We start from the raw sequence: 26,049 nt of genomic DNA on the forward strand, positions 1-26,049 counted from the left end.
ACTTTGGCGCGCAAGAGGCGGGAAGCGGAGCCGCGCCTGCGCGGTCTGGGCAGCGCGTGCTTTCCGCGTGGCTGACGAGGTGGCGTTTCTCGTGTGGGCTCGAGATAGAGGCGAGAGTCAGTCGCGGGGGGCGGTGAGCGGCGCGAGGTGAATGCCCCCCCACGTGACTGCCCGGCGGTCGGTGGGGACTCGAGACCTCGCCCCCGCTCGGCGTATGATGAGCTAACCGCCGTTCAAACATCTGTGAAGGCTGCCCCTCCCCCATCCCTCTGGGGCAGTGCCCGGGGGGGCTACGCATCTGGGGGTGCCTTGGGGGGTGCCCATGGAGTTACATGTTTGGTTGTGTCCCTGGGGGGGCGGTGCCCTGGGAGGGGTTACACATCTGGGTGTATCCTGGGGGGGCAGTGCCTGGGGGGGTTACGCATATGGGTGCATCCCAGCGGGGTGGTACCTGTGGGGTTTACATCTGGGTGTGTCCTGGGGGGGGGTGCTTATGTGGGGGTTACACATCTGGGTGGGTCCCGGTGGGACGGTGCCCAAGGGAGGGGTTACACATCTGGGTGTGTCCTGGGAGGGTGGTGCCCATGGGAGGGTGGGGTTACACATCTGTGTGAGTCCGTGGGGGGTGGTGCCTGTGGGGGCATTATGCATTGGTCGGGCAGTGCCCGTGGGGGTTACGCCTCCAGTTGTGTCCCCAGGGGGGCGGTGCCCAAGGGGAGATTACTCTTCTGAGTGTGACCCTTCTATGGGCCGTGCCTGTGGGGGTGTTGAACATCTAGGTGTGTCTCTGTGCAGGGTGGTTCCTCTTGTGGGGATTATATGTCTGGGTGTGTCCTGTAGTTGACAGTGTCCATGGGGGTGTGCCCCTGTGGTTGGCGTGTTCTCCGTCCCATGTGCTGTGTTGTTCCTACAGGCTGCCCCCAGATCCAGCCCTGCTCTCGCCATGTCACTGCAAAAATCTTCCCGCATTCATAGCTCCTCATCCAGCTCTGTGTCCTCCTTGGTACAGCCGCAGGACTCTGGGACCAGTTCCAGCCCCTCTGTGATGCAGGGGAATGCAGAGATGGGATCTCTGCCAGCTTCTTTGGCTCCAGATGTCCTGTGAGTGGGGCTCCCAGCCCTATACAGACTGTTTGGGAGCCGGCTGGGAGCTGCTGGTGCAGAGGCAGCAGTGGGGAAGGTTGAAGGTCAGCAGGGCCCTGGGGCTTAGCATTTGGTATCTTCACTGAGAACACACTTGTAAAGTTTGTGAACAATACCAAGCAAGGTTGCATGTGCTTTGGAAGAGAGGATTAGAATTGAAAATGAACAAACTGGGGAAATGGCCTGAAAGAAACAGGGTGAAATTCAGTGACAGCTGCACATTTCTAGCTGAGGGAGGGCCAAGAAAGTGCACAAATATAAAATGGCAGAGTGTCTAGAAAGAGTGCATGAGGCAAGCAGCTGGGGGGAAATAAAATGTAAGCGCAAATGTAACAAAATATCCTGGTCTGAGTTAGTGGTATAAGCTCTACTCAGTATGGATAAGGCATCTATTGGAGGACTGTGCCCGGTTCTGGGTGCCACCCCCTGGGGGAGATGTGGAGAGATTGCAGACAGCCTGTGGGAGAGCAAAAAGAATGATGAAAGGTGTAGAAAACATAACCTAGGAGGAGAGACTGGAAGACTTGGGTTTGTGTAGTCTGGAGAAGGTGTGAAACCAGGCTTCAGATGTGTGAAATCTGTTTTCAAGAGGAGATGAAGTATTCTCTGTTGGCACTGTGGCCAGGACATGAAGCAGTGGGCTTACTTCAGGGAAGATTTCAGTCAAACTTTATCAAACTCTTCCTGCCTGTCAGGGTGGGTAAGCCCTGGAACAAATTGTCTAGGGAGGCTGCGGGGTCTCTGGCAGATTAGATAGATACTTGTCAAGGGTGATGTGGTTCAGTGGTTTGCAGACTTTTTAGGCTGTGGACCCCATTCCAAATATTACAACATACTGCGTACTCCCATCTGAGAATAACTGACTCTTGATAGACCCAGGAAAACAGAAAAAGTTGTTAACATGGTGCTTTGCCTAACATTACAGGGTTTTTCTTGCCTACCCCCATCCTTCGACAAAAGCTCGTGTGCACGTAGGGATAGTTGTACTCAATTTGAAACCCACTGGTTTAGATAATACCTAGAACTGTCTTAGAGCAGGGGGCTGGCCTAGGGAACTCCATACACCCCTTCCAGTCTTACATTTGTATGCGTGGGCAGTCCTGAGGCCACATGGCTTGCTAGAGTGGTCTCATGCACCCAGTGGCGCGCAACTGTGGGTCACAACCCCCAAGGGGGTTGAAGCTGTATTCCTGGGGGGTTGCAGCACCGGCCCGGACGCCATTTTGTTTTCTTGGCTTGGCGCCCAATGTATGTGTGGCAGGGGATCAGCAGGGGAACAGACTGGTGCTTTAAATTCAAGGGGCCGCAACAAAATGTTCCCAGCGCGCGCCCCCCCTTTTTTTTTGCTCAACCAAAATTTTCCCAGCCCGGGGGGGGGGGGGGGGGGAGGTCATGAATTAAAAAAGGTTGAGCACCACTGCATTATGGGATACCTTGGGCTGTGAGTGACTCGTGATAGTACCTAGGAGGTGCAATGTCCCTCAGTGCCCCTGCCAAAATATTGATTGCTAAACAGGGTGTCCTCGTATGTCCCTTCCCTGTTCCCCTAGATGGCCATCCCTGCACCCCCTCATCTTGGAGGCATCAGTCTATGGCTGGGGTCATGGGACAGTGTTGGGGAGCTGTGTTCTCCTTGTGCAAGCAGCCTGGCTGGGTCCTGAGGGATGAGCAGTGAGGCCATGGGTGCTGTGTGGGCAGGATCCTATCCTCTGCCCACAGGGACCTCAGCAGCAGTGAAGATGGAAGCAGCTCCAGCTCAGGCAGTGACTTTGAGGACACACTCAAGAAGGGCAGCAAGAGAGGCGCTAGGACCTTCCTTAGCCACACCCTGGTATGCATGGTCCCTGTCTACCTCCTCTCCAGTCTCCCAGCCCCTGAGCTGCACCTTGGTAACCCTGTTGTCTCTGCACTAGAAGAGGATGGGAAGCCTTTCAGCCCCCAGAGCCTGGTATATTTCCTGTGTGCCCCCCAGGCCTCTTCATGCCTCCTCTCAATCTGATCCCAGCTCTTTTGCTGCAGCCAGCTTTGTGCCATGGTGCTGCTGTGATGCAGGGGCAGCAGAGCTGGTTCCAGCCTCCTCTGGAGGCTAGGCCAGACCTTGCCTGGCTTTGGGATCCGCCCAACTTGGGTTCATTGTTGACTCTGTTAACAATTCTCATGAAGCTATGATAGATGTAAACCCAAGGCTTCGCACTCCAGCCTGTGTAATTTCTCCTTGCCCCCTCCCGCAGACAGCCAAGCGACCCCGGAAATACATCAGCAGAGATGGAGATAGCCTGGTTGAGAAAAACCCAGAGCCTGGCAACCTCTTCGAGGTAGTGAGGCTAGCTAAAAGTGCCATGGAGGTAATTGTGCCCTCTTCTCTTCCCTGGTTCTGCCCTCCTTTTGGTACTGCACTAGAATATCATTGGGAATCCTGGGCTCTCCTTGGATGTGGAAGAAGAGTGGGGCTGGTGGTTTGGAGGAGGGCTGGGAGCCATGACTTCTGGATTCTCTCCCTGGCTCTGCTGACTCACTGTGAGTGTCCAGCCCATTGTGACAGGTCAGGATCCCCTTAGGACTGTCACCTGATGTGCCAAGACGGTACTGAGCCTGCTTTCCCTGACAGCCTGGAGACCCTGTAACTCTGTCTTATTGAGCCAGGTGTGCTAGCTTACTACATCATAGACATTGGGACAGGACCACACTCCTAGGCTGCAGCACAGCATGAGGTCTTTACTCAGCATTCAAGTACACAGCCCTTTTGGGAGCTGAGCCCTAGATAAATCCATACAGATCTGTACAGCGTAAGTTCATGAAATTCATCCTCCTTCTCAGTGGAAAGAGAGATGCACAGACTCCTGACCTCTTCAAGTAAAGATACTTACACTGGGTTTGTTGTTAAACAAAATACAGTAGTATGATTAAGTATAAAAAGCAGGGTTGAAGTGATTATAAAAGAGAACACACAAACTAAGTACAATTCAACAGAACACACAAACATTAATGTACTAAGGGAACTGGTTATACCTAAGTTCTCACCGTAGGTTCCAATAATCGCAATGGCTGGGTACCTTTCCAGTCTGGGTCCCATCTTTCCCCCTGTGCAGCCTTAGAAGTTTCCAGCAATCACCTTGGGTGGGGTGCCAGGGAGAACTGCCAGCCTGGATTACTTCACTGCCCCCCCTTACGTAGTCTTGTGTTCACACTAAACTTTCCTTCTGCTTTTGTGGAAAAGTACAGCATCCAAGATGGGTCCCAGCCTTAGGTGATGTGGCTGCAGATCTTGGTAGGACCCACCCCTAGCCCTGCTTCCCAGGCTTGCAGCAAAACAAGTCTATTTGCAGATTACTATCCTGAGTAGTAGCCCTCACTTATCATGGCTACATTAGTAGCGCAGGTTTAGACTGCATATTTCTAACTGAGGATATTTAGAAATGGAATAATTGTGTTCAGTAGATTACAACTTTCCAGTGAGATCTTACACCAAGTACTTTGCATAAAGCATGTTCCAGTTATGCCATGCTCACATTCCCATAAAGAATGCCATGTCACACCTCTGTGTTTCACGTCTTGCATAACCCAACTTCTCTTTCATCACCTCTCCTGCCCACGAAGTCTGTGGTGGATGACTGGTTGGAGAGCTACAAGCAGAACAGAGAAGCTGGCTTCCTGGAACTTGTCAACTTCTTCATCCGTTCCTGTGGCTGCAAAGGTGAGAGGCCCTGGCCCAACTTGGTGTAGGTGTGACATGGCCCTAGTCTACACTCCAGCCCCTATCTCTCAATTTGCCCCCCCCTGCTTGTTTTGGGATGGGCTCTGAGCTTTTTGCCTTGCCTCTGCTGGAGGAGGAACTGCTGAGAGATCTGTGGGTTCATACAGCTTTGGGGGATGCCCAGGGCAGTGGCCCTGGCTGGTTGTGCCACCTACTCTCTCTTTCCACTCACAGGTGTGGTGACCAAGGAGATGTTCAGGAGGCTGCAAAACTCAGAGATCATCCAGCAGCTCACGGAGCAGTTTGATGAGGTGGGACGGGGAGGGAGGAACTGTCCAGGCAGGGCTCTGGGAGTGTAGGGATAGGAATTACAGTGGGGTGGACAAGGGGCCATGCTGCAGGAACTCAGTGATGTGCTGCTTCTGGATATAATTCGAGCTCATCCCCTATGAGCAGTCAGATGGCTGGGAGGAGACAGAGGCATGAGGGGGGCATTGCCTGGGGTGAATCCCCCTGCATAGGGTATAAGAGAACCTTGTGTGTGCTCATTGGCATACTCTTCCCCCCCCAAAACTGCTGGCAGCAAAGCTCTGTACTCTGGGTTGTCATACGTCCCCTCTTTCTCACCTCACTTTGTTACATGAGTGCCCAGTCCTTCGCTTCTGGACATCTGCAGTGCACCCCTGTCTGCTACTCGCCTAGGAGCAGTGAGCCCACTCTGCCAGCCTCACCTCTGATCAAGGCTTCTGTGTACATGGCTCTTCGATGGGTTTCTAACAAAACCGGAGTGAAGAGGATTTAACAAAGCTCAAGCTAAAGGTTCAAATGAAAGCCAGTAAATGGATCTGATGATATCCAGGCAAAGGGAAGAGGAATAGCAGACTTGCAATGGGCCTACATTTATTCACTGCCTATTCAGCAGTTTCTAGCCCAGTGTTCCCTCAGAATATAAGAATGGCCATACTGGGTCAGACCAATGGTCCATCCAGCCCAGTATCCTGTCTGTCAACAGTGGCCAATGCCAGGTGCCCCAGAGGGAGGGAACACAACAGGTAATCCTCATGTGATCCCTCCCCTGTCACCCGCCTCCAGAGAAACAGAGGCTAGGGACACCATTCCTACCCATCCTGGCTAATAGCCATTGATGGACCTAACCTCCATGAATTTATCTGGGTCTTTTTTGAACCTCATTTAAGTCCTAGCCTTCACCACATCCTCTGGCAAGGAGTTCCACAGGTTGGCTGTGGGCTGAGTGAAGAAAAACTTCCTTTGTTTGTTTTAAACTTGCTGCCTATTAATTTCATTTGGTGACCCCTAGTTCTTATATTGTGGGAATAAGTAAATAACTTTTCCTTAATCACTTTTTCCACACCAGTCATGATTTTATAGACCTCTATCACAGCGGTTCTCAAACTTTTTGGGCTCCGGAGCCCTTTACATGAGTAAAAATTTATGCGAAGCCCCAGCGGTCCACTGATTGTATGTGTTGTACCTATCGATGTTTCCCGTTTGTCAACCTCGCGGAGCCCCTGGAGATGTCTCGCGGAGCCCTGGCACTCCACGGAGCACAGTTTCAGAAACACTGTTCTATCATATTCCCCCTTAGTATCCTCTTTTCTAAGATGAAAAGTCTAAGTCTTTTCGATCTCTTTTCAGGTGGGACCCGTTCCAAACCCCTAAACATTTTTGTTGCCTTTTCTGAACCTTTTCCAGTGCCAATATATTTTTTTGAGATGAGGTGACCACATATGTACTCAGTATTCAAGATGTGGGTATACTATGGTTTTATATAGCGGAATTAAGATATTTTCTGTCTTATTCTCTATCCCTTTTTAAATGATTCCTAAAATTCTATTTGCTTTTTTACTGCCACTGCATGCTAAGTAGATATTTTCAGAGAAGTATTCACAATGACTCCACAATCTCTCTCTCAAGTAGTTTTAGCTAAATTAGACCCATTATGATGTACGTATGGTTGGGATTGTTTTTTCCAATGTGCATTATTTTACATTTGTCAACATTACATTTTATTTGCCATTTTGTTGCCCAGTCACTTTGTTTGGTGAGATCTTTTTGAAGCTCTTCACAGTCTGCTTCGGTCTTAACTATCTTGAGCAGTTTGGTATCATCTGCAAATTTTACCATCTCCTTGTTTACCCCTTTGTCTAGATCATTTGTAAATAAGTTGAATAGGATTGGTCCCAGAACAGATCTTTGAGGAACCCCACTAGTGACCTCTCTCCATTTGGAAAACTTTCAATTTATTCCTACCTTTTTCCCCTGTCTTTTAACCAGTTATCAGTCCACGAAAAGACCTTCTCTCTTATCCCATGACAACTTAATTTACTTAAGAGCCTTACTTAAGTGTGGTACCTTGTCAAAGACTTTCTGGAAATCTAGGTATACTATATCCACTGGATTCCCCTTGTCCACATGTTTGTTTGTCCCCCTTAAAGAGCTCTAGTAGATTAGTAAGGCATGATTTCCTTTACAGAAACTATGTTGACTGTCTCCCCACCCCCCCAAACAAATTATGTTCCTCTATGTGTCTGCCATTTTTATTTTTTACTATAGTTCCAACTAATTTGCCGGTACTGACATTAGCTTTACCGGTCTGTAATTGCCAGGATCACCTTTAGAGCCCTTTTTGAATATTGGCATCATGTTAGCTATCTTTCAGTCATTAGGTACAGAAGCTGATTTAAAGGTTAGGTTAGAAATCAGTTAATAGTTCCGCAATTTCCCGTTTGAGTTCTTTCAGAACTCTTGAGTGAATGCCATCTGGTCCTGGTGACTTATTACTGTTAAGTTCATCAATTTGTTCCAAAACCTCCTCTAATGTCACCTCAATGTGGGACAATTCCTCAGATTTGTCACCTAAAAAGAATGACTCAGGTTTGGGACTCTCCCCAGCTGTGAAGACTGAAGCAAAGAATTCATTTAGCTTCTCTGCAATGAATTGATCATCTTTGAGTGCTCCTTTAGCATCTCAGTTGTCCCAGGGCCCCACTGGTTGTTTAGCCGGCTTCCTACTTCTGATGTACTTAACATTTTGCTATTACTTTTTGCGTTTTTGGCTAGCTGTTCTTCAAACTCCTTTCTGGTTTTTCTTACTGTTTTTTTTTAAATTTTTACACTTAAATTGACAACGTTTATGCTCCTTTCTATTTTCCTCATTAGGATTTGACTTCCACTTTTTGAAAGATGCCTTTTTATCTGTCACTGCTTCTTTTACTTGGTTGTTAAGCCACGGTGACACTTCTTTTGTCCTCTTACTGTGTGTTTTAATTTGGGGTATACATTTAAGTTGGGTCTCTATGATGGTGTCTTTGAAAAGTTTCCATGCAGCTTGCAGAGATTTTACTTTTGTCACTGTACCTTTTAATTTCTGTTTAACTATCTTCCTCGTTTTTGTGTAATTCCCCTTTCTGAAATTAAGTGCTACAGTGTTGGGCTGCTGAGGTGTTTTTCCCATCACAGGGATATTAAATTTTATTACATTATGGTCATTATTTCCAAGCAGTCCAGTTATATTTACCTCTTGAACCAGACCCCGTGCTCCACTTAGGACTAAATCAAGAATAGCCTCTCCCCTTGTGGGTTCCAGAGCTAGCTGCTCTAAGAAGCAGTCATTCAAGGTATCAAGACATTTTATCTCTGCATCCTGTCCTGAGGTGACGTGTACCCAGTCAATATAGGGATACAGGCAGTCCCCAGGTTACATGGATCCAACTTACATCAGATCCCTACTTACAAATGGGGTGAGGCAACCCCGCATTAGCTGCTTCCCCCCAGCAGACTAGGGAGACGCGAAGCTAGCGCCCCCCCCAGCAGACCAGGGAGATGTGGAGCAGCTTTTCTCAGCAGACACCTCAGCTTGAGAATAAAGGACTGAGGGAAGTGAGGTGTGGGAGAATAAAACTGAGCTCTGGAGAAATGTTTGGCTATAGTTTCCCCTACAATATGTACCAGTTCCGACCGACATACAAATTCAACTTAAGAACAAACCTACAGTCCCTATCTTGTACGTAACCCGGGGACTGCCTGTAGTTGAAATCCACCACTATTATCACGTTTTTTAATTTGATAGCCTCTCTAATCTCCCTTAGCATTTCACAGTCACTATCACTGTCCTGATCAGGTGGTCAATAATATATCCCTACTGCTATATTCTTATTATTGGAGCATGGAATTACCATCCATAGAGATTCTATGGAACATTTAGGCCCATTTAAGATTTTTACTTCATTTGAATCTATATTGTCTTTCATGTATAGTGCTACTTCCCCACCAGCACGACCTGTCGTATCCTTCCGATATATTTTGTATCCTGGTATGACTGTGTCCCATTGATTGTCGTCATTTCACCAGTTTCTGTGATGCCTATTATATCAATATCCTTCTTGAAAACTAGGCACTCTAGTTCACCCATTTTATTATTTAGACTTCTAGCATTTGTATATAAGCACTTTAAAAATTTGTCACTATTTATCTGTCTGCCATTTCCTGATGTTAGACTCTTTTTCATTTAATTGTCTCATCTGATCTGACCCATTCTTCCATCCTCTTCTCCTGACTAGAACACAGAAAATCTCTATTAATAGACCTTCCTGTCCAATCCATGTGCTCCTCTGCACCCATCAGCTTTCCCCCAGCCCTTAGTTTAAAAACTGTTCTATTATCTTTTTAATGTTAAGTGCCAGCAGTCTGGTTCCATTTTGGTTTAGGTGCAGCCCATCCTTCCTGTATAGGCTCCCCCATCCAAAAGTTTCCCCAGTTCCTAATCAATCTAAACCCCTCATCTCTACACCAATCATCTCATCCACGCATTGAGACTCTGAATCTCTGCCTGCCTACCTGGCCTTGTGCATGGAACTGGAAGCATTTCAGAGAACGTTACCATAGAGATCAATCTCTTTCCTAGCTGCCTAAATTTTGTCTCCAGAACCTCTCTCCTACCCTTCCCTATGTCATTGATACCTATATGTACCACAACCACCTTCCTAACTGTTGGGGTGGTTAAACACTGGAATAAATTGCCTAGATAGGTTGTGGAATCTCCATCACTGGAGATGTTTAAGAGCAGGTTAGAGACATCTATCAGGGATGATCTAGAGATTGTAGATGGTGCATGGTCCTACCATGAGGGCAGGGGACTTGATGAGCTCTTGAGGTCCCTTCCAGTTCTAGTATTCTATGATTAATCACAGAATCACAGCGTAGCCCTGAGGGTTCCCCAGACTAGGGGTTTTCTTGGTGTTTCTTCTCTCTTAGTGCTCAGGCCCACTGTAAATGTAGAGCTGGTCTAGTCTTTGCTCTCACTCTTAGCTGAGTCAGTTCTATTTTGCTCTGCGACCCTGATGATCCATGAGTTTGTAGCTTTTGGTGGAGTGAGTTTGTAGCTTTGGGGGAGTGTGGAGAAAATGGTCAGACGCAGATGTGACATGTCTTGCCTTTCTCACCCCTCATGCCTATGGCAGAACTCTGTTGAATACCCACTGGTCCTGACCAGCCACCCCTGGCGGAAGTTCCGGGTGGGTTTCTGTGAGCTGGTGGCTGTGCTGGTGCGACGCTGCCAATACAGCATAATCTATGATGAGTACCTCATGGACACCCTCATCTCCCTCCTTACGGGCCTTTCCGACTCCCAGGTGCGCGCCTTCCGCCACACCAGCACCTTCGCAGGTGAGTCCTATCCCAGGATTGCAAACAGCAATTGCCCTGGCAGTGCAACTACAGGGGAGCACTCCGAGCAGGATGCCTGGCTCCTACTCTGATGGCGAGGAAGACCCAGGCTGTGTTGTAGGGTGTGGGCTGAGGGCTGGGAGCCCCCAGAAAACCTCTCTGCAGAGGCGAATGGTAGGGGATTTTGTAATATTTTTTAATCCTGTTTATGCCTCAGTTTCTCCTGTCTGCCACATTGTTACCCAGTGTATGAGGGGGAAGACTGTTTGCTCTCAGACAGGCTAGGAGAAAGAGGGGTGAGTGCTAACTGTCTGGCCCTTTGGTCCCATATCTCTGGCACATCTGAGAACACAATGGCAGATCCAGTTGCCAGGATATGGGCACCTAGCAAGCCAGGATCTGGGGAAATGGGCTTCCCTGCCTCTCAAAAGGAAGCTAAGGGCATATCCCAGCTCCAGAGCAAACAGATAGTGGGGAGGGACTAGCCTTTGCTGGGCTCTCACTGCAGTCTGACCCAGGGGGCGGATGTGTGGATGGAGAGAGCTTGAACCAAGAGGTTTCCTTCAGCCTGGCTGAGCTCTGGGCTGCCCCCAGCGGATGATGTTCTAACCTTCATCTCTCTTGACTCCCTTAAGCTTCCTGTGCAGTGTTCCCCTTACTGAACGAACCTGGCTGTGTGGCAGCACCGTGTGCCACTGCACGTGCTGAATAAGGGGCAGGAATCCATTCAGGGTGGCTGAGGTGGGCGGCTCCCTGCTACACGTTGAGCAGAGCTTGGTGGGAAGCAGGAGGCTTCAGGCCAGTGCTCCAGCTTAGGGAGGTGGGGAAGCCCTGTAGCCAAGCCTGGAGAAAGGGTGACCCTTGGGGTCTGGTCCCTGAAGGGTCCTGTCTCAAGACTGTTCCAAAGCAGGGGCCTGGATCCTGGGGCTCTGTGATAGGGGTTCATGCAGAGCTCCCCGCTTGCTCGCTTTGTGTTCTTTGCCAGCCATGAAGCTGATGACGGCTCTGGTGATGGTGGCGTTGGGTGTGAGCCTGCACAAAGACAATAACCAGCGGCAGTACGAGTCTGAGAGGAGCAAAGGGCCGAGCCGCCGGGCCACAGAGAAGCTTGAGGCCTTGCTGGCTAAGCGTAAGGAAGTGAGTTAAGCCCTGGAGTCGCAGGGAACATGTAGTGTGGGGGACTGGGGCAGAGGGTGCAGGGGCTGTAGGGCTGACTCCTGTCTCTTTTAGCTCCAGGAGCAGCAAGAGGAGATAGAGAACATGATGAATGCCATCTTCAAGGGGGTCTTTGTGCATCGCTACAGGTGAGTGTGGGGAGGAAGATCAGGAGGGGGCCTGCTAGTTGCAGTGCTCTGCTAGGTGACCGTGGGGCAGCAGTGTGCATGTGTGGAGACCTGTCAGGCTGCGGGGAGGGCTCTGCTCGGTGACCCTGGGGCAGCAGTGTGAATCGGGCTGCTAGGATGGGTTCTGCCTGGAACAGCAGTGTGTGTGCATGTGCTGTGGAGGCCTGTCTGCCCTGGGGGCAGGTGCCACATAGACATGCTATGTGTTGTCTGCCAGGGACCTAGTGCCTGAGATCCGGGCCATCTGCATAGAGGAGTTGGGGAACTGGATTCAGAACTACAGCGCCTCCTTCCTGACTGACGGCTACCTCAAGTACATCGGCTGGACCCTGCACGACAAGGTGGGCAGCAGCCGAGAGTGCAGGAGCGAGCTGGGAGATTGAAAGGGGACGGGCGCATGGGGCAAGGCTGGCCAGGCTCTCAGCCTCTTCTTCCCCACAGCAGCGGGAGGTGCGGCTCAAGTGCCTGAAGGCCCTGCAGGGATTGTACCACAGCCGGGAGATAGCTGCCCGCATGGAGCTCTTCACCAGCCGCTTCAAGGTGAGTACCCTGTCCTGCCTCCTGGGCACAGCCCGTCCTGTGGGCCCTGCCCCACTGCTTGCCTGTCTGTCTGGGGAGTGCTGCCCCATGACACTAACTGTCTGCTACCACGGTTGACTCTGAGTTGTGTGTCTCTCAGGGTCGCATTGTGTCCATGGTCCTGGACAAAGAGCCAGATGTGGGCGTGGAGGCCATCAAGCTGCTGACTCTGATCTTGCAGTGAGTGCGGAACTGGGAGTGAGGTGGGGGTCAACAGAGGGCACTTGGTGAGCCCTAAGGGGAGGCAACTGGAGACTCAGTCTGACCCTCCCTATCTGTGGGCAGGAACATGGAGGAGATGCTGACAGATGAGGACTGTGAAGCCGTGTACCCCATGGTGTACGCTTCCAGCCGGGCTCTGGCTGCCGCCGGCGGGGAATTCCTTTACAGGAAGTGAGTGAGTGGAGTCACAGTGCCACCAGCAAGGGGTGTGGGGCTCTCAGCAAAGATGTACTTTCCTCTCCACTCTGGGATATGGGGCTCCCTCACAGGCACCCCACTCACCTCCCTCCTCGCCTTGACCTGCAATCTCAGCCTGTGCTTTTCACTGGTGAATGGGATAACATATCTCTTCTCCTCTGTTCTAACCCTAATCCTAGCTCCCCTCCCAGGGCCAGGAGAGAACCAAGGAGTCTTGGCTCCCAGCCCCCACTCCTCTCCCCATGCTGGTGGAGAACCCAGGAGTGTGAGCTCTCCCCTCTCTGTGTCTGTTGTTGGCAGGCAGTTTGACCGGGATTGGGAAGCCAGGAAGGAGAAGGGGAACCATGGGGGGAACAACGATTTCTTCAGACTGCTGCTGGCTTTCTTCATTGAGAGTGAGGTGAGGGGCGCAGGGGGTGGGATGAGCGGAAGGTGTATGTGGGGACTTCTCTCACCATGTCTCTATTCCCCACAGCTCCATGAGCATGCTGCGTACCTGGTGGACAGCCTGTGGGACTGTGCAGCCCCACTGCTGAAGGACTGGGAGGGGCTGAGCCAGCTGCTGCTCGAGGAACCCCCAGAGGAGGGTGAGTGGAGGCAGGGAGGCTGTGACAGGGAAGCCCCAGCTGCCTGACAGTGCTGGGGGCTGAGTCAGGGCTCTTACCATCCAGCTGACTCTTCTGTCCCTGGCAGGCTGGGGCGATCAGCAGGAATACGTGCTGATCGAGATCCTGGTGTCCAGCATGCGCCAGGCCACGGAGGGGAAGCCGCCTGTGGGCAGGAGCCCTGGTAAGAAGGTAAATGTGCCCAATAGAAGGGAGGCAAGCACCCCCCGGGGTGCTATGTCCCCATTGATACAGAGACATGAACAGTGTCCCCTTTGCTCTGCACTACCCCCTCAGAGTGCCCAAGTTGGGCTCTCTGTTGCCGGCACCGTGCAGCTGCAGCCTGGCTGGGGAGCCATCTCTCACAGCACCCTGCCTTGCAACAGGTGCTCTCCATGCGAGAGCGGAAGGCCCTTGAGGACGACAGGGAGAAACTCTCTCACTACCTGATCCCTCTGCTACCTCAGCTGCTGGCTAAGGTAAATGGAGGGAGGAGGAGGGAATCTCCTGGAGGTGTGGCCTGGGACCAGGAGAGAGCCAGCTGCCCTTCCAGCCCCTGCTCTTCACCTGCAGCTGGGGAGGGATCCTGAATCTGACCTTTGCCCCTCCCTGGGCACTCTAGGCCTCACGATGCCGTTCCCAGTTAGGTGGCATGTTGGGGAAAGGCACAAGGGGGGGGCGTCTGCCCATCTATCTGCCTCCTTGATTGAGTGACACCCTCTTTGTTCCCCACAGTTCTCAGCTGATGGCGAGAAGGTGGCGCTTCTATTGCAGGCTCCACACTACTTCACCCTTAGCCTCTACAGCAGTGGGCGGTTGGAGAAGGTACAAGGATGGGGGGCTTAGGAATCCTGGCTCCCAGCCCCCCACTTCTCTCCCGGAGCCGGGGAGAGAACCCAGGAGTCTCGGCTCCAAAGTGACTAGTCCAGAGCAGGAGAGACCCAGGAGCTCTGGGTCCTGCAATGCCATGGGAACAGGTGCAGGTGGGGTGGGAGAGAGAGGACCCCGTTAGCTGCTCCCTGTGAGGTCCTGGCTGGGTTACATTGTGCTGTCTGGGGAGCCCCCAAAGTGATGCAGCAAGTGCTGGAGATCCCCTCCCCCCCCAGAGAGGGGACAGTGAGTCCCAGCCCTTGAGCCTTTCTCCTTCTGCAGTACCTGGGGATCCTCCCTTTTCCCGAGCCTATCTATCCCTCTGCTCTCCAAATGCCTGTCCCTACAGTACCTAGAGCAGCTGCTGGCTCAGCTGCGGGAGGTGGTGGAGAAGCATACAGGCCAGGAGGTGTTGGAGGCTGCCGCCCGGGCATTCTATGTGCTCTGCAACCCAGAATTCACCTTCTACAGCCGGGTGGACTTGGCCCGCAGCCGCCTTGTGGACATGCTGGCTGATAAGTTCCAGCAGGACCTGGTAGAGCTCTTGCAGGTACCCCCGGGTGAGGGTTGGGATCCCACGGGAAGGGGAGCTTGTGGGAGAGAATGGGGGTAATGACAGCCAGGCAGGGCAGTGTCAGGGCAACTCTCTAGGGGTGAGGAGCCATCAGGTGCTCAGGAACTGGGGTGTACGAGTGTGTGGCTGGAGAGCAGCCAGTGTTCCCAATCCCCAGGATTGGGCCCCCCCACTTTAGAACTGTCCGTAGTAGGGACCCTTCCAGGGGCTAAACCCCGAGGGGTCTCCCTCTTCCTCCAAAGTCAGCCACGTGACTTCACCGCCTCCCTAGGATCTGGGACCGCAGCCCCGCTTCCCCCACAAAACTCTGCTCAACGTGTTCCAGGGAGTCCCTGAAGGGAGCTTCACCCACCCTGCAGGGATTCCTGCCCCTTGTCTGGCATGTGCAGTGGCACGTGGTACTGCCACACAGCCAGGTTCATTCAGTAAGTGGAACACCACACAAGAAGCTTAGGGGAGTCTAGAGAGATGAAGGTTAGAACATCTTCTGCTGTGGGCAGTCCAGAGCTCAGCCAGGCTGGAGGGAACCTCTTGGTTCAAGCTCTCTCCATCCACACATCCAACCCCTGGGTCAGACTGCACACTGAGGGTGTGTCTAGACTACAGGGTTTTGTCGACAAAAGTGGACTTTTGTCGACAAAACTATACCTGCGTCTACACTGCTGCTGAGTTCTGTCAACGGCTGGAAACCTCATTCTACGAGGATTAACGCCTTTTGTCAACAGAGTTCTGTCGACAGAAGGCGTTATTGCATCTACACTGTCCTTTGTGTCTACACTATCATGTCGACAAAGTGGCTTGCTTTGTCGACAGAACTGGCTGTAGTCTAGACGCTCTTTGTCGACAGAAGCTTTGTCGACAGTATCTGTCGACAAAACTTCTGTTGACAAAAGCCTGTAGTCTAGACATATCTGAGAGCCCATCAGCCAAGGCTATTCCCTCCCCACCATCTGTTTGCTCTGGAGCTGGCAAATGCCCTTAGCCTCCTTTTGAGAGGCAGGGAAGCCCATCTCCTTGGGGTCCTCAGGATTGGACCTGCCATTGTGCTCTCCTTTGTGGTGGCCATTAAGCCCCATACAGTTATGGATACTCCCACCTTCTCTACTGGCCAAGAGAGAAACACCCCTTTTCTACTGTCACAGACTCACAGATTGTGCTCACACTTGGCCCATACGGTTCCTGGGGGAACTCCTTAAGTGTGACAGCTCCTCATGGGATCCATTCTGTCTCGGGGGTTAAGCCCCGCCACCTCCTGGGACTGTACCTCTCTGAGCCCCAGCATGCCTGTCTCTGCCGTGGGCCACCCTGGGGAATCTGCTTGTCCTGGGAGCAGGGTATATGGGGTGAGGGAGGTGCCAGGCTCTCGGGGCTGATCCCCACTGGCACTCCGAGTGCAGAAGGTGGGAGCCCGAAAGAACCTTAAAAAAAATACCTTGCCTCTACAGGCTCTGCTTCTAAAAACTCTCCAGAGTCACAGATTTGCTAACTTTGGGGGGTAGCTGCCACCATCAATTGATTTATCCCTAAAAATGGGGGAACACTTGAATTCTCTCCCAATTGAAAGCTCTTTTATCACAAAACAAGAGAAGAGAGAAACAAATTGCAGTCTGTGCTATTTCCTTCCAGGACACAAGAATCAAATCATCACCTTAAAGTGATTTTTATTACAAAACAAAAGCTATACTTGACAAAGCATAGTTGATTGATGGGTGTTACAGAGCAAGTAAGGAAAATAAATTAAAACACAGAGAAAAATCTCTGGAAACAATTCTTAGATGGTGAATGGGGAAGAGGAGGCATGGATTCACACAGAGCACTTCAAACCAAACCACAAAAATAAAGAAAAAATACCCTGATCCATTTTTCTCTATTTTTTTTACTCATGATTTCTTCTTGGTTCAGTCTATTTCCATGTCCGAAATTCCCTGGAGGCATGGTAGTCCTGCCTGGGTTTAAATCATTCTGTGTGTCTCAGTTCCTGGTTTAACTCTCCCACACAAAGAAAGCAGGCAAGGTATCTTACACAATTCAAATTTCAGCACTGTATTGGTTCTGGCTCCTTGCCAATGCCCTTGCTAGCTACCTGAGTTTAACCCCTTAGTCACTGGGTGCTGGCCAGCACTCCTCCTATCTATCACAGGGGCATTTGGGGTGAGTGGGAGGGACACTGGGGAAGTGCAGAGTAAGGGGTTGGTGTGGGTACCAGGAGCTCAGTGAGCAGAGGGGCTGTCAGGGCTGTTCCCCACTCTGGCACTTTGAGTGCAGAAGGTGAGGGCCTGCAAAAGACTTTGAAAATACCTTTCCTCTATCAGGTTCTGCTTAAAAACTCCCCAGCGTCACAGATTCCCTGACCTGAGATGGGATGCTGCCAGCATCCAAGTGCAAACCCCCTTTTTCTGAACCCAGGAAGACTCTTTGGGAACGTCTTCCCTTGGGGGTACCCTAGGCTCTCTTACCTTCCCTCAGGAGAGAGCTTGAAAACAAAGTGTAATTTCTAATAGCTGACCTCAGTCTCAAGTACATGCACACAGACCTCTCTGCTTTGTAAGACACAGAAATCAGATCATAGCCTTAAAAAAGGTGATTTTATTAACAAAACAAAAAGACATGCTTTGTAACACCTGGCAATCAAGTATGCTTTACTGAGTAACTGAATAAACAGATTAAAACAGAGAATTGCTTCCCTGGGATTCAACAGTATGCAGAAGCAGGGCACATGGACTCAACACCAAGTTCACAAACCAGAAATTAAAAAAAAAAACAAAAAACCCAACCCTGATCACGTCTAGCTACACATTCCCTATCTACTCACATTTCTTGTTCCCAGGTTACGTCCTATGTAGAAATAAATATTGCTGCAGGAAGCCATATCCGGCTTCCAAGATCCATTCCATCATTTCTCTCCCAAAACCATACACAACTGCAGCAGGCACATCATTGCTTTCAATTTGAATCTCTCACTTTCTTCCCATTGGCTCTCCTGGCTCCCTGGCAGCACTTCCTAGATACCCATTGTTCTGGGTTGAACCCTTTAGTTACTGATTACTGGGATGTTTAGAAAAGGGTAGTACTCCTCCGATCCATCACAGGGGTGTACTGGACAGGAGAATAGACATGTGGGTGCCAAGGACTTGGGGAGCAGTGGGGCAAGTGGGGGCAACAGGTGCTCAGGGAACAGTGTGGAGTATGGGACAGGTGGGAGCACCAGGTGCTTGGAGTATAGGATGGGTGGGGACACTTGGGGACCAGTGGAGAGTATGAGGTGGGTGGAGGCACTGAGCACCCAGAGAACTGTGGGGAGTACGGAGTGGATGGGGGAGCAGGTGTTCAGGGGCAGCGCTGAGCAAGGTGTTCTGGCCCCACAATGGCGGCAGGACTGATACTCATGCACTCACCCTGCTGAGATGTCTTGACCTGCGCAGGCCACATACCTGGATGAAGACGAGGTGTACAGCATGGCAGCCACACTGAAGCGCATTTCCATCCTCCACAAGTGAGTGCCAGCCTACATTCTCCCACTCTGTCAAGGCAACTGGTTCCTTCTCTTCCTGCTCCTGCCTGCCAAGGGAGCTGCCCTGGCTGTGCCGAGGGTGTGCTCACCCCCACCCTTGCTGCTTGCCCTGCCCTGCGGTGGGAGGCTCTGGCTTTCCTATCAGCGTGGCTCTCTCTCTGCAGTGCTCACGACCTGACCCCGTGGCAGCTGTATGAGCCCTGTAGCCTCCTGCTCCAGCGAGCTGTGGATACAGGCGAGATCCCCAAGCAGGTACTAAGGCCCAGTGGGGAGCCAGGCCCCTGGCCTCCCCACAGCTAGGGACCAGGGGGGTGGGCTGTGGGGAGGGAAGGCAGAAGCATCCGCATCCTCTCACTCTGGGCTCGCCTTCCAGGTGGTCATTCCCACCATGACCTGTCTCCACTTCAGCATCCTCTGGGAACTGTCTCGTGTCTCCGGCACCATCCCTGAACAGGTGAGGTCAGCGGGGAGGTGCCTGTTGAGAAGGGCAGGGCGGGTAATCAGCCCTGGTCTTGTCACTTGACACCCAGGGGCTCCTGCCACAGCCTCTCACAGCCTCCTCTGTTCCACCCAGAAGCAGCTGCTGGCTCTGAAACGCAAAGTTGCTTCCTTCTGCTCCCTCTGCCAGAGCTGCTTATCGGATGTGGACTCCAGTGTCCAAGAGCAGGTGAGAAGGGTGCCTGGGGGAGCAGTCTGTGATACAGGGATAGACAATCCAGTTTAATTGGTTACCTGGTTAAACATTAGGGGTGCGTCTAGCCTGGCAAGATTTTGCACAGAAGTGTCCGCTTTTGCGCAAAAACTTGCCAGCTGTCTTCACTGGCCACTTGAATTTGTGCAAGAGCACTGACGTTCTAATGTAAGAATTCAGTGCTTCTTGCGCAAATACTTTGACACTCCCGCTCAGGGATAAGCCCTGTTGCCCAAGAAGGCCAGTGTAGACAGTCACCTTAATTTTTTGCGCGAGAAAGCCCGATGGCTAAAATGGCCATCAGAGCTTTCTTGCGCAAAAGCGCGTCTATACTGGGCATGGATGCTTTTGCGCAAAAGCACTTTTTGCGCAAAAGCATCCGTGCCAATCTAGACGCTCTTTTGCGGAAATACTTTTAACGGAAAAACTTTTCCATTAAAAGTATTTCCGCAAAATCATGTCAGTCTAAACGCAGCCCTGGTGTAACTGGATAACCGATTAAAGGGGGGCAGATGGGACAACAGCCCTTGCCTGTAATGGGTCCTGTGGGGAGTGGGGAGCTGCTCCACTCCCTACTTGTTAACTGGAACCAGTTAGCCATTCATATCCCTATCCTGTAAGTCCCCCCAGCAGCACTGTTTACTAGGTTGCTCATGCTGTCTCTCTCTCTCCAGGCCTTTGTGCTGTTGAGTGACTTGCTGCTGCTCTTCAGCCCACAGTTGGCTCGAGGCAAGTGGGCGACATTGGAGCTGCTGGTGTACCGGCCCGAGGTCACGCTGCAGTCTCAGATGGCCGGATTCCTTATGGACCACGTCTTCAGCCACACTGAGCTGGCAGGCAGTGGTGTGTGCTTGCCCTGGGATCTGGGGGCAGGGAAGGCAGTGAAATGGATCTGTGGAACAAAAGCCAATCCCCTCCCCTATCCCTGCAGATGATGAGGACAGTGAGGGGAAGATTGAAAGGTTGCACCGACGACGGAACCTGCTTGCTGGGTTCTGCAAACTCATCATCTACAACGTGCTGGAACTCAATGCCGCCTCTGACGTCTTCAAGCACTATGTCAAGGTGGGCATCCATGGGGCCATTATCCCTGGGGTGGGCCCTGCCTCCAGTGTCTTGACTCTCATGGGATGGCAAAGCTGTTTCTACTTGGGGGTGGAGCTCTCTGACCTCCAGGGTGGCACCTTTTTCCTGGCAGCTAAGTTCCCTGTGAGCTGCGCAGCTGCGCGACCACACAATTATTTATTAAGCCCTGCTCAGAGACTCAGCACTTCTGTGCAGGCAGGAAGCCATCTGAGCAGCTTCAGACGGAGCTGCCTGCTTCAGATGGAGGAGCTTAGAGAGCAGGTAGGGAGGGGAGACGAGGAAGAGGAAAGGAGAGAATAAGTGGCTGGGGGGAGAGTTGTAGAGTAGGGGCATTTGGGGAGGGGAGGAGGGAGTAATTGGCTGGGAGGAGACAGAGGGGAGGGGAGTTTGGAAAGTCTGGTCTGCACCACGAGAGGAGGGGTGGGCAAAAAAGGGTCTGTGAGCTGGATCTGGCCTGCCAAGCCCTTTTGATCTGGCCCATGGCTACCCTGCTGCTGCCTTCCTGCCCCAAGGCCAATCAAGACCTGGGAACGAGGGAGTGTGAAGTTTCCTTCACCCCTGCCAGGAGTGCACAGTGCCTAGAGGGAAACGGACGGCAGTTCCCTCTAGGCGCCGTGCGCCCGACACAGCAGGGGCAGGGGCTGAAGGACTTTGCATGGTCCCCTCCCCCAGGCTCTGATTGGCCTGGAGGCAAGGGAGTGTGGGAAGTCTCCCCCTGCCAGGGGCTGGCCACTCCTAGAGGACACAGTCCCCTTTTGCCTAAGGCCTGACCTGTTCTGCCTGAGGCCTCACCCTCGTGGCCCGTGGCCACTGCCAAAATTGGTAAAGTGGCCCTCCTGCAAAAATTATTGCCCATCCCTGAAGTAGAGGCAGAAACTCAGCCCTCTTCTCAAGCTTCCTGGGCTGTGAAGTGTGGTGTGGAGGAAGCTGACTGCATGGGGTAGGTGGGGGAAAGGGCTGGGTGGGTGCTGGCAGGTGGAGGGGGGAATTTGTTAGTGCTCTGTCCTGGGATGAGGTGGGGACGGGTGGAGAGTTTTAGTGCTGTGCGTCCTGTCCTGATTCCTAGCTACACTGCTGGAGCCTGAAAGTCTGAGAAATAGGGTTTATGCCAACCCTGGGCTGGGTGGAGCAGATTGCACAGGGGTAGGTTGGGGGAAAGGAGGTGAGTGGGTGCTGGCATCTGTGCAGTGAGGTGGAGGTGGAGGTGGGTGGGGGAGGGAGGTGTTGGGTTGGGGTGGGGTGTCCCTGACTTGCTGCAGTCCTGATTGCAGTTCTGTGTCTCTGGGTTGGAGGGGGTGGGGAAGCTGCATGGGAAGAGTGCTAGGACATTTGTATTTTTACATTTCAAACCACGTTTACATGGGTGTTAATGGCTAAGAAAGAAAGATTCTTTTAACAGACTGTTTTGGAGTGTTGCGGAGATCTAAAACGCTGATTTTCATGATTTTTTACTAACTTGTGTTAATGCAATATACTATGTATGAATGAGTAAGGCCAGATCTTTGCTATGTGGTAGAGTTCTGGCTCTTATGAGTCAGAAGTAACAAGTTCTAGGTGTGATGCTAGTTGTTTTGTAGGATGAAACCTTATTTGCAAGCTCTTTGGAATGTGCTTCTGTCTATAAACACTGAAGCTAGATGTTAATTTGTTCTGGGGCTTCTACTTCTTGAGTTTGTGACGCACACAAAGTGAAAATTTCAAACCAGAATGTCTTTCCAGGTCTGTGTTTCACTTGGTCTTGTGTAGCATGGATCCTAAATATTCCCCTGAGAAACTGTCTAAGCCTGAGCAAATGCCTTTTACCTTTCCTGTGTCAGTAAATATTGCATTAGCATTTGCAAGGAGAGCATGACTATTTCTAGTTGACTCATAGATTCATTAGCATCTTAAAGTTGAGCTGTGTGTGGATAATATGCATTTTGATGTGTTTACTAGGTTGAGTTGTTAGAAAGGAGGATGATACATGTACTCCAAGAGTAGTGTTAATTTTCTTTTTATTTAATTTCATATTAAATATCATAAGCATTGTTCCTTGTTAACTCTCCCTTGTTTTAATATATTTTCTTCCTCATCTATGGACTGTTTAAAAAATATATGTAGGATTTTTGTTTGTATTGGTGCAGCACATCCACACACTAACTCAATATTGGTGTTTCACATAAGAAATTTCAACTTGCCCAAGGACAGAAAATGTTAGAGGGAACAGTGCTTGGCAGTCCCAGAACCTGACTCGTGAGCAGTGTCTGGTCACTGTACTGTGGCTACACCCTGCTCTGTCACCGCCTTGCCCTGCCATGGGGCACCATAGCTCTGACCTGGAGGAGGCTGGAGAGTGAGCCTACCCAGTCCTTGCTCCTGCAGTAGGCATTGGGATATGGGGTGTAATACCACTGGGGTCTGGCCTGGCCTGGCCTGTGCCACAACCCCTTGTGCCAGGCTGCAACACCCAGAGTGGGAAGCGGGGACCAGCTGTGCTTGACAAGTTGCAGCCCTGTTCATCCCTGGTGGGGTTCCCACCACTTTGCTCTCCCTCCCAGTTCTACAAGGACTATGGGGACATCATCAAGGAGACACTAAACCGGGCACGGCAGATCGACCGGGATGAATGGGCCCGCACCCTTCTTCTCAGCCTGCAGCAGGTACTGGGGAGGGGGCTGTTCTGGGGGAGCCCATAGGACTGCTTGGGGGGTAGAGGGGTCCTTGCCATTAACTCATACCCCTCTCTAGGTGTTGGGAGGCTCCTGGGTTGGCCCCGCTGGTATGTTCTGTGTAAGGAGATGGCTGGGTCATGAGGCTTGGGACTGTCCCATGGCTGACTCTCCCCCCCCCCCCCCCCACTCCCTGTGCAGCTGATGACAGAGCTGCTGCTGCAGCAGGGTCCGGGTGCAGGCTTCAGCAAGACCTTCCTAGAGATCCGAGACCTGGCACGTCGCTTCTCCCTGCTCTTCGGCGTCCACCAGATGCACAACCGCCAGGCACTGGTTGCCCTGCACAAGTGAGACGGGGGGCAGAACAGAGCTGTGGGGAGTGTGCTGTGAGCCTGGCAGGCTCTAAGAATTGGTGAGGGGCAGCCCCTTACATAGGGCAGGATGCTTGGTGGGTTTGGGCCCTCCCCATCCTGCTCCCCATCTCTCTCTTCCTGACCAGGGCTGGGATCAAGTTTGCCTTTCAGGAGCCAGTGCCCTCTGGCTCAGAGCTGGGGCCCCTCAACCTACCCTTCCTGGAGGTGCTGAGCGAATTCTCCCCTCGCCTGCTGCACCCGGACAAGAAATTGCTGTGAGTGCCAAGGAAAAGTCCAACAGGGCTCTTAGGGCTGGGAGTGCAGAGGGTTGATGGCAGAGGGACACTGAGCTGTACGGATTAACCTGCCCTCCCCCTCCAGCATGTCCTACCTGGAGCAGACCTGCCAGGCCAAGTTCTCCCCGCCACTGCAGAGAGGGAAGTCCTGGCAGCCACTCTTGACCTATCGCCGCTCCCTGAGCCCCCTGGATAACACAGGCTCTGAAGTCAGCTGCAGTGCAGCCCCCCGGGCTCGGAGGAGACCCAAATCTGTCGCCAAAAGGAGGCGTCTGGATGGTGAGGGGCAAATGCTACGCACTTCTGCCGGCTAGGAATAGCAGGTGTCGTCAGCCCCTCAGGCAGGGTAACAGGCCTTACTCTGGCATCGTAGACAGTCCTTCGGGGACAGATGGGCTAGTTGGTCCTTTGCATCTAGCGGTGTTCATGTTACCCGGCTCCGTTCCACTAAGGCTCAGCCAGGACAACATGTGGAGCTGCTGCTGCCATGCATGCTGTAACAGGCAGTGGGTGAAACAGGAAAAGGAAGGCTGGGAGTTACAGACAAGGTTAAAGCGGGTTGATAGTAGGGATGTTAAAACTGGGTTAAATAGGTAACTGTGTAACTGGTGATCATTTCAGCAGTTGCATGCTGTAGGCTATGCAGTATAAAGCTTAAATAAGCTCTATGCTGCAGAGCCCACAGCAAAGCCTCCCTGGGAATGGGGCTGCCATCTCCTGCTGGCCCGGCTCCCTGGGAGGCAGATTTCTTGGCTCCCCGCTGAGTGTAACCGATACCGTTAACTGATAAGCATCGGCAGATTGGTTCAATGGCTATTGGACTACACTCAAATATCCCTACTTGACAGCTACACAGAGGAGTTCTGATCGTACATGTCAGAAGGTGCTGAAAGCTGCTGTAGTCTGCAAGCAGCTCTGGGGAACTCACACCTACAAATGCTTTGCCTCCAGCCTGGTGTCCTGAGCTACAAGCTCACATGCTGGGAAGAATCTCAGCGGGGTCCCTGTGTTAGTGTCTACAAAGCCTGGGAGCTCTGTGGCACCTTGGAGACTAGCAGATTTATGAGGGCATACGCTTTCATGGGTAAAACCCACTCGACTCCTCTGGTGAAGTGGGCTTTATCCACAAAAGCTTATGCCCTCATAAATCTGTTAGTCTCCAATGTGCCACAGGGCTCTCATTTCTGCTGGGAGGAGTCCCCCCTTCCTCTTGCTGCCAGTGCCACTGTCCCACAGCTATCTGCCTGGGATCGATGAGCCTTTCCGTTGGGGCAGGATGTACCTGGCTCAGCCCCAGCTCTAATGTTGGGTGATTCATGCAGTCACAGGCTCCTGCTGCACCCACCCAAGCATGGGACACAGATGATGCATGGAAGGTTAATGCAGGCAGCAGCTCGCAGGCATTTGACACTGTTGAGAGTACTAACACAGTGAGCCAGGCTACTCCGGTTTACATAGCAGAGTTCACTTGGGACATGGGCCTGTTGGCACATGGGCCTGTTGGCATGAGCTGGCACCTGATACGCTTGTGTTATGGGGGGCTGTCGGGTGGGGACTGAGGTGCACTAGCACACCTAGCAGGGTGTGGAAAGCCCAGGGCTGTGGGTCAGGATTGGGGGGCACCAGCAGAACCCAGGGATAGCAGGTGTGGGCTGGAGCACCTGAGTACAGGTGGGGTGAAAGGGCAGTGGGGTGACTCCAGGGCTGGGATTGGATTCACTAGGCATTCACTCCTGTTGCAGACTCCTCTGGGCAAGCTGATTCCAGCCTCCAGCTGAGCAGTCACCTGGAAACCCCAATGCTCACATCGACGGTGCTGAGAAGGGGGCACTCAGTGGAGCTGCAGGAGGAAGAGGGGTCTGAGTCAGACTTCGTGCAGAGGTGAGAATGGGAGGGGCAGGGCAGTGCCAGCGGGAATGGAGACAGTTTAACCTGCCCTGACTGTTGTCTCCTGTCCCTTGCAGCCAGCCCTGGTTTGGCTCCCAGCGGTCCCGAGAGTCGCCCTGCCAGCAGCAGCTACTTGGCCCCCAGAGAGGCTCACAAGCTGGGCTGGGCACCAGGATGGACCAGTGAGTAGCTGCAGGCCTGGTGGGAGGGGGAACCTCTCCCTCTCTGGGCCCCAGTCCCTTTGACCCAGCGTGTGTCCCCTAGACTCAGCCTGATGGAGGAGGAGGAGATGGTGATCCAGGAGGAGAGCAGTGAGGAGGAGGAATTCAAGGGCCTGGACACAGTGAGCAGAGCTGGGGCTGGAAGGGTCATTGGTGAGGGGTTGAGGCCCTGGGGGTCCCAACCTGGCTGGGGCAGGTTGCTAACATGCTAAGGCTGGGGGGTGACACTAAGATGAGCTGCTTCCAGTGGTATGTCTGGGGCATGGCTCTGCAGCCCCTTCTTCTGGTTGGCAGGAGGGGCTGGCCTAGGTTGGGGGGGCACAGAGGGCACTCAGGTGCTGGTGTTTGCCTCTCCAGCCGCTGATCCACCTGCACAGCCCCCAGGGTGAGCAGCTCCGGGACCTCTTTGACTCCACCATCCTTGGCATTGAGGTGAGTGCAGG

At 52.2% G+C, this 26,049-nt stretch overlaps 1 protein-coding gene across 7 annotated transcripts in view; it reads left to right on the forward strand.

Moving 5' to 3' along the window:
• STAG3 (STAG3 cohesin complex component) overlaps window positions 1-26,049 on the forward strand; it is a 26,405-nt gene continuing 356 nt past the window's right edge. Inside the window, exons 1-33 of one of the 7 annotated variants that reach the window (XM_075908013.2) lie at window positions 1-147; window positions 914-1,101; window positions 2,863-2,974; window positions 3,375-3,488; window positions 4,741-4,837; window positions 5,072-5,148; window positions 10,318-10,522; window positions 11,508-11,659; window positions 11,753-11,826; window positions 12,083-12,206; window positions 12,307-12,405; window positions 12,545-12,624; window positions 12,730-12,837; window positions 13,165-13,264; window positions 13,340-13,451; window positions 13,558-13,661; window positions 13,856-13,948; window positions 14,205-14,294; window positions 14,689-14,889; window positions 18,336-18,406; window positions 18,589-18,676; window positions 18,798-18,878; window positions 18,999-19,091; window positions 19,790-19,958; window positions 20,047-20,180; window positions 22,739-22,840; window positions 23,051-23,196; window positions 23,349-23,477; window positions 23,584-23,777; window positions 25,241-25,379; window positions 25,463-25,567; window positions 25,650-25,728; window positions 25,964-26,038. In XM_075908013.2, coding sequence (XP_075764128.2) covers window positions 944-1,101; window positions 2,863-2,974; window positions 3,375-3,488; window positions 4,741-4,837; window positions 5,072-5,148; window positions 10,318-10,522; window positions 11,508-11,659; window positions 11,753-11,826; window positions 12,083-12,206; window positions 12,307-12,405; window positions 12,545-12,624; window positions 12,730-12,837; window positions 13,165-13,264; window positions 13,340-13,451; window positions 13,558-13,661; window positions 13,856-13,948; window positions 14,205-14,294; window positions 14,689-14,889; window positions 18,336-18,406; window positions 18,589-18,676; window positions 18,798-18,878; window positions 18,999-19,091; window positions 19,790-19,958; window positions 20,047-20,180; window positions 22,739-22,840; window positions 23,051-23,196; window positions 23,349-23,477; window positions 23,584-23,777; window positions 25,241-25,379; window positions 25,463-25,567; window positions 25,650-25,728; window positions 25,964-26,038 — 3,705 coding nt within the window. In that variant the 5' untranslated portion in view covers window positions 1-147; window positions 914-943. Of the gene's footprint in view, window positions 213-913; window positions 1,188-2,862; window positions 2,975-3,374; window positions 3,489-4,740; window positions 4,838-5,071; window positions 5,149-10,317; window positions 10,523-11,507; window positions 11,660-11,752; window positions 11,827-12,082; window positions 12,207-12,306; window positions 12,406-12,544; window positions 12,625-12,729; window positions 12,838-13,164; window positions 13,265-13,339; window positions 13,452-13,557; window positions 13,662-13,855; window positions 13,949-14,204; window positions 14,295-14,688; window positions 14,890-18,335; window positions 18,407-18,588; window positions 18,677-18,797; window positions 18,879-18,998; window positions 19,092-19,789; window positions 19,959-20,046; window positions 20,181-22,738; window positions 22,841-23,050; window positions 23,197-23,348; window positions 23,478-23,583; window positions 23,778-25,240; window positions 25,380-25,462; window positions 25,568-25,649; window positions 25,729-25,963; window positions 26,039-26,049 lie in introns of all 7 variants that reach the window. The other 6 variants (XM_075908015.2, XM_075908018.2, XM_075908016.2 and 3 more) reach the window with 6 other exon arrangements.

This window comes from Pelodiscus sinensis, chromosome 22 (assembly GCF_052426305.1).
Source record: "Pelodiscus sinensis isolate ZL-2025 chromosome 22, ASM5242630v1, whole genome shotgun sequence".
Classification (NCBI taxonomy): Eukaryota; Metazoa; Chordata; order Testudines; family Trionychidae; genus Pelodiscus; species Pelodiscus sinensis.